The sequence below is a fragment of the Hippocampus comes genome, unplaced genomic scaffold (genome assembly GCF_001891065.2).
Source record: "Hippocampus comes isolate QL1 unplaced genomic scaffold, H_comes_QL1_v1.1 scaffold372, whole genome shotgun sequence".
In the NCBI taxonomy this organism is placed as follows: Eukaryota; Metazoa; Chordata; class Actinopteri; order Syngnathiformes; family Syngnathidae; genus Hippocampus; species Hippocampus comes.
In genome coordinates this window covers 209,071-215,915 of record NW_017805224.1, presented here as the reverse complement: position 1 = coordinate 215,915, position 6,845 = coordinate 209,071, and the positions used below count along the sequence as shown (strand labels likewise).

At 43.2% G+C, this 6,845-nt stretch overlaps 2 protein-coding genes across 4 annotated transcripts in view; one reads left to right on the top strand and one right to left on the bottom strand.

Moving 5' to 3' along the window:
* The window catches only part of alg2 (ALG2 alpha-1,3/1,6-mannosyltransferase), an 8,253-nt gene extending 4,986 nt beyond the window's left edge, over window positions 1-3,267 (top strand). For all 3 annotated transcript variants that reach the window (XM_019869257.1, XM_019869255.1, XM_019869256.1), the window contains exon 5: window positions 2,194-3,267. In XM_019869257.1, the coding sequence (XP_019724816.1) occupies window positions 2,194-2,934 (741 nt within the window). In that variant the 3' untranslated portion in view covers window positions 2,935-3,267. The remainder of the gene's footprint in view (window positions 1-2,193) is intronic.
* Window positions 3,268-3,495: 228 nt separating this feature from the next.
* Window positions 3,496-6,805, bottom strand: LOC109515462 (retinoic acid receptor responder protein 3-like). The gene is made up of 4 exons (XM_019869258.1): window positions 5,953-6,805; window positions 5,615-5,738; window positions 5,193-5,494; window positions 3,496-3,783 (listed from the first exon to the last, which is right to left on the bottom strand). Exons 1-4 carry the CDS (start codon window positions 6,004-6,006, stop codon window positions 3,694-3,696), a joined length of 570 nt encoding a protein of 189 aa, XP_019724817.1. The 5' UTR covers window positions 6,007-6,805; the 3' UTR covers window positions 3,496-3,693.
* Window positions 6,806-6,845: the final 40 nt, after the last annotated feature.

The window sequence follows — 6,845 nt, the reverse complement described above, 5'->3', positions numbered from 1 at the left end:
TTCATTTTATGTTATTTGAGGTGACCGTGAATAAAAAGATAGCAGGTATAGTATGACTAAAATTAGTACTGTAGGGATATTCGACACCACTTCTTTTCAGACCAATACCAGTCTGAATATTGACTGTTTAAATACTCGCCAATCCCTAAAAATAAGGTTATATTTCTATACTACAAGTAAAATTGTAAAATCTTAACCGAAGAAAAAATTACATTATGCCCTTAACTGAAGTTTGGAGTGCTGATTTTTAGTATTACTTTACTATACTATACTAACTAACTTACTAACTAACTAACTGACTAACTCCAGTGGTACCTTGACCAAACTCAGAACTATATGTCCTGTAGCTATATATGAAATTATATTAAATTAGTTCTCCCCATAAAATTAACTGAAAAGTCATGAATCTTTTCCACCCCATGCACGTTTTCTTTTCTTGTTTTCAGGAAAGAAAAATAGCACTGCACAGTTGCCCCCAGCATAATGGTGGTTGGGCACTTGCGGATGCAACCCTCTGCAGACAAAAATAAATACAGAAATAGATTTTTTAATGTTAAATTATTTTCTTTGGGGTGGGAGTGTAGGTAAATTTATTCATTATTATTATTATTATTAATTACAGTATTATTGTTGTTGTTGTTGTTTTCAAATGCATACATAATGGGTGTCAATTACTGTATATGTGGATTTTCACTATTTGTGGGCCGGCCCGGTCCCTATTCCTTGTGGCGGCATAAATACCTAATTGAACATCATAAAAGGTCAGGTAAAAAAGAAAAAAGTTTGCTTTAAAAAATATAATCAAGCCAGAAGTCACACATACGTACGCTCTGCAATATGTGTGTGTTGATGTCTGCCTTTATGGGGTGTGACCTAGTCCAGGTAGCCAGTTAGTCTGCATGTGAGTCGTTCGGCATTAGTTTGTGACCTACTGCAGCTCCTTGTGAGTGTTCTCATTTTGTATTTGTGTGCTTGACAAAACGTAAAATCCTGTGTATAATACATCCCACACCCAAAATCAACCAACCTGTTTTGGTCAACCTCCTCCACTTGCACCTCTCCTGTTTTGAAGAGAGCGAGAGGAGGTTGTGCTGAGACAGGCAGAATATCCTTTGGATTTATTTCAACACAAGATTAACCTGTGTTAAACTGTTATTTGATTATATAACAGACTGTAGAAGCAAAATAAGATGTAATGGTGTAGCGAACTGTTTTGCATTTTATTGTTGGATATTACTGTTGAGAGGTTGTACTGAGCATGCCAAGCTACAGTACATATTGCAATATACGAGCTCATAAATGCACCACTTGTTCACGAAATGACGTCACGATTTTGCCGGCGAAACTATCACATTTGAGTTCGCCAGGTTTATTGAAAAAAGACTAGTAGGAACAGCCACTGTGTCATGCTGTCAGCACCAAAGTGTGCAGAGTCTTTTACGCCTAATAAACTGCTTTTGAAAAGTAATTTGACAGCTTTCACCAGCATTCCTAGCCGCTAGCGAGACCGAATGCTGGCAGCCGGCGTAGAAATCACAGTCAGGGTAATTAAGTCCGTTTTAGTGCCCCAATTCAGAATGGGAATGTTATTTCAGGGCACCGTTGTGTCGTTAAAGTCAGTAGCGCATATTTGTGATGGCAATGCCCAAGGGTCTGGAAAACCAGTCAAGTCAGCCGTTACGCCGCGACACGCTGCCAAGAACTACTTCAACATAAAAGTTTACCTCTGCATTGATGTCCGTACATTTGGTTGGCTAAGGTTTATTTTGAAGTTGATGATTTATTGGATGAACTATTGTTGCCGCGGTGCCTAGGTACTGTGATGGCACTGGTAAACATCTAAACAAGGTGACACTTTCTTGTCATAGTAACAACCATGTATAATACCCCCGATTGGTGTATTGTGAATGGGATTTTACGGTAAATATATTGGCTCGACCACATGAAAGGGCGTTTCACTTCCTTAATTTCTCCGTTTTCTTACATTACCCTTGAGCGGGAGTGTGTCTGAAGCTTGTTTGTGACCAAAATTTTGGCTCGCCATACCAAAGCAAAAAAAAAAAAATCGACCGAGCGATATTTTGAAAAGTTGAAAAATATCATCAATTGCGGCACTCGCAAATCAAGGTACCACTGTAGTCTTGTAAATGCGACAATGTTTGGTCCTCCTGATGCAACTTTACTTGCATGTAGATTCTGGTAAACAGCCAGTTCACCGCGGGAGTCTTCAGGGAGACCTTTCAGAGTCTCACAGGGGTCCAGACAGATGTCCTCTATCCCTCCCTGAACACGCGCACATTTGACCAGCCGCCCACTGAAGCGCAAGGCCTGTGGGGGCTGATCCCTGAGGGAACCTCCCACCTGTTCCTCTCTCTCAACCGATACGAGCGAAAGAAGAACCTAGGCCTGGCCCTGCGAGCCCTGGCGGCGCTGAGGAGCATGCTCCCTCCGGGCCGAAGAGCGGGCGTTCACCTGGTGGTGGCGGGCGGCTACGACGACCGAGTCAGCGAGAACGTGGAGCACTACGCCGAGCTGAAAGCGCTGGCATCGCAGCTCCACTTGGAGGACTTTGTGACTTTCTTACGCTCCCCCTCGGACTCCGTCAAGGTGGCACTGCTGCGGGGCAGCCATGCGGTGCTGTACACGCCGAGCAGGGAACATTTCGGGATCGTTCCCGTCGAGGCCATGTACTGCTGCTGCCCTGTTATCGCCGTGAACTCCGGGGGGCCCCTGGAGAGCGTGGCGGACGGCGAGACCGGCTTCCTGTGTGAGCCCACGGCGGAGGCCTTCTCTAAGGCCATGGAGAGGCTGATCGTGGAGACGCAGCTCCGCAGGGACATGGGACAAGCTGGCAGGAAGAGGGTGCAAGATAAGTTCTCTCTTCAGGCCTTCTCAGAGCAGCTGTATAGACACGTCGTCGGGCTTAGCCAATGACAAGACTGAAATTTTTTTTTCTTTGTATGTTTTGGGAAATGGGGACCTGACTGTTTCTGCGGTGAACTACGAGGCGGTCGCGGTATTACAAAGATTTAAGAAGACAATTAATCAGCGTTGCTGAGAAACAGCATTCTATGCCAATTATGAGGAAAATAAGTGTTTCCATAATAGGCTGGTCTGTGTATTTGTCGCAGTGTGGCAACCAAAAAATATTGATTCATTCAGTGAAATGTTTCTTCCCCTTTTTGGCCATCTTTATTAGCGGAGGAACGCAGTTATCATCAGGCAGTACACGCAGTCCTAAATCAATAAACAGGATGCTTTCTTCCACTTCCTGTCTACCCAGAGCTTTTATTCCAAAGACGCCCGCCCGGTCTGTGACTCTTGCTGCTGCACAGAGGTTATTAGCAGATGATAGAGAGTGTTTGGCTTCATTAGAGGTCTGGTTGGTGGGCAGTATGCCGCTGTCTGGGTCATTATCAAGGAGAATAGCAGAAGGTCACTGTGTCTGCGCAATGGCCTCCTCCACTCCTCTACTGTATAGAGATGTTCTTATTGACATTCCACAAGTCTTAATAAACTAGATGACACACATAAGTTTCTCGAGCCGCTTTGTTGCAAAGTTTTGTCCGCCTTTATTGGAGTTCGGCGAGCCGACAAAGTATGTCCTTTACTCTCAGCACATATTTGAAATCCTGTCGAGCAGTAAAAGGGTTTTGATGGTGCTTGGTATGAGGAATAACCAGATGTGTGCCCTTATGTTTCCGTCTCCATACGCTGCTGCATTATCAGTTCAAGAGTTTCGGTCGTGTTGAAATGCTCTCCATTCATTTTCTGAAAGGGAATCTGCAAAAACAAACAACAAAATCTTAACCTGGAAATAGCAATTTAAAAAAAAAAATGCTGATAGATGGCCAAAATATGTGTGTGAACAATAGTGCTTCAAAGTGAGTTACGTTTTTTTCCTTGGCGAGGCTGTTCGGTACACCTCATCAATCACATCTTCTGTCTCTAATTGGTTATTTTTCCTTGGGCGTAGTGGTTTCTTGCAAAGGAACGGCATAAAATGTGACCACATGTCACTTTACTCTTGTGGCCTACTCCTATCAGGTCACACAGTTTTAATAAATATGCCAAAAAGTGTTTTTTCCCCCTTCAAATTCTTACTACCCTTGGACTCTGTTCATAATTTTACATGTACTTGTGGATAAAAAGTTACCTGTTGCCAAAATGCATGCATGCACTCAGTGAATGGTCTTAACAATCATGGCCATCACCTTGTCAAAATATTCACAGTTTGTCTCCCGTGACCACCCATTTCTTCTCTCTGTGACAATCCGCTGCTTCCTTGACATTAGCACCATTTTTTTTGTGGATCATTAAAAAAAGAAAAAGAACAATATATTGTATGTGGAGCTTCAAAACCAGACACGGTGTCAACTTTAATTTTTTTCACAATGGTCCACTTCAGTCGCATTTTGCTATTTTCACAATGGTCCACTTCAGTCGCATTTTGCTATACGGCACCTAACTGGTCTGGAAGTAAAAATGTACTCGTGATGGAAAAGTGTGACAATAACCATAGAATGGTGAGCCTTATTGCATTATGTATGTTATGGTTTCTCATTACAATACGAACAATACATCCATCCATCCATCTGAACCGCTTATCCTCACGAGGCTCGTAGGCGTGCTGGAGCCTATGCCAGCTGTCTCCGGGCAGTAGGCGGGGTACACCCTGAACTGGTTGCCACCCAATTGCAGGGCACACAGACAAACCACCATTCACACTCACAATCACACCTAAGGACAATTTAGTGATCAATTAACGTACCATGCATGTTTTTGGAATGTGGTAGGAAGAGAAAAGTCACGAAGGCACGCAGAGGCCGGGGCTGGAATCAAACCCCGGTCCTTTGCAGTGCGAGGTCGATCACTGTGCCGTAGTTAATGGAATATCAAGTTGACGCACCAAGCTGATGCTAACCTAAATAGTCCAATAGTAGCTAAGGCTAATGACTCCTGCCCTGAGAAGAATGCTTCAAAAAAAGTACATTTTTACTGGGCAAGATTGACGTGCATATTAGATCCTGCAATAACCTTGTCAAAGCTTGAAGTTTGTATTTTATTTTACTATTCCTTCAACTGTGGATAACTTCTCTCGTCCGACCGCAAAGAATGTATGTTGTACGCATATCTGAATGATTGTCATCGTGAATGCATTCTCGGTAGCCGCTGGCGTGACTCAAACCAACCTGCGTGCACACGGCTCGACCGTAGCGAACGAAGGTGGCGAAATGCTCGCTGTTGAAGTTGATCAAGTCGTATTTGAACTCCTGGTGGAGGAAAGTCTGACAGCGATGCATCATCTGCTCCGTCATGGACGGAGCCAGGTGGTGCTTGTCGTTGTTGACCCGGATGCGGGTTCCCGCAGGCATTCTGATGTCAGCGATGGTCTGAGACCTGATGGGAGTCTTCTTCAGGACACCGTCACCTTTCGACCTGGGCAGCATCTGCTGCATGAGGCTGCGGCACGCTTTCTGAGTCATGTTCTCGTCTTTAGAGGGAGGGGGAAGAAAAAGAAGGAAGGTCTTGTCTTCCTATCATTTTTACGCAGAATGAACTCGCCACAATAGCAATAATGAGTTTAAAAAAAAAAAGCATGTTTTCCTCTCACCTCCCACTCCAAAATGAATCACATCACCTTTTCCCATATAAACTCCCCATAGAGACACCCCCAACCACGGGTGTGCAAATTCTATCATATCTCCAATCACTGCTGTGGACACACTTTTATCGACCTGCAGGGGTAAATAATTCAAAGGAGAAGAAATGTACGGTACATTTATGATCTTAAGGTATAACAATAAAAGCTGGGAGGAATTTACAAGCACACGGCTTTACAGATCAGATGAGCTTAATGTTTCTTTGCCTCTCTCCTTTTTCCAACTATGAAACACGCCGCTTCTTGATACAAACAAAATGACATCGTCAAGCAAATAAATGTAAGCACACCTGTCGCCACTGCATTTGAGAGAGAGCGCTGCCCCAAGTCCTCTGTCGATCCATGATGTATCAACTGAGGGCCACCCAAGCCACTAAAGGTGATTATTTAATGCTGCAATCACTTTGCAGACGATGTGACACGCCTCCATTATGTCCAGATAGCCTTGACTGATGCAGCCAGAAGATAAGGCTGCTTAATATGTTACTTATTAGTCTATGACATGCATGTTCAACGACAGTCTCACTAAGAGTTTATTTAATTTGAAGCATACTTTGCATGCCCTTCTATCGTATTGCATATTTTGTAAAATACCCTGCATGAAAAAGCAAAAAAAAAAAAAAACCCACACACATTAAAGTGCACGTTGCTTTATTGTGATGTGTTTTTGTCCCATATTTGGTTCCTTGAGTTGATTCATGATAAATACCCCCCCCCCCAAAAACATAATAAGTTGCCCTGCAAGTGCCACCATAATGACCAACATAACATACAGTAGCATACTAAGCCCAAGAGTTCACCAAACTCCATGCAGAGGGGTTATTTATAAAAGATATCGAGTATGTAATATTGTAACACAGTAACGATATTCACATACTGCCCATAAATGTATATATATTTTAAAAATAAACTACCCAAATTATGATTCAGTTAAAATGTATTGCACCTACAAGTTAAATACAAATTGCCTTTAAATTAATGTTTAGTAACCGTTAGTTCCAAAAGATTTGACTCGAAATTTACTGCATAGCCCTATCACCCCCCCCCGCAAATTGAAAAATCCACATGTAATTGACAGAGATGGAAAAGAGTGCCAAAATAAATCATCACTGCAGTGCGACTACGTCGCTCTCTCTCTGCTATATTTTGACTACCGTCGCGCTATCCCGAAGCAACGCCGGCC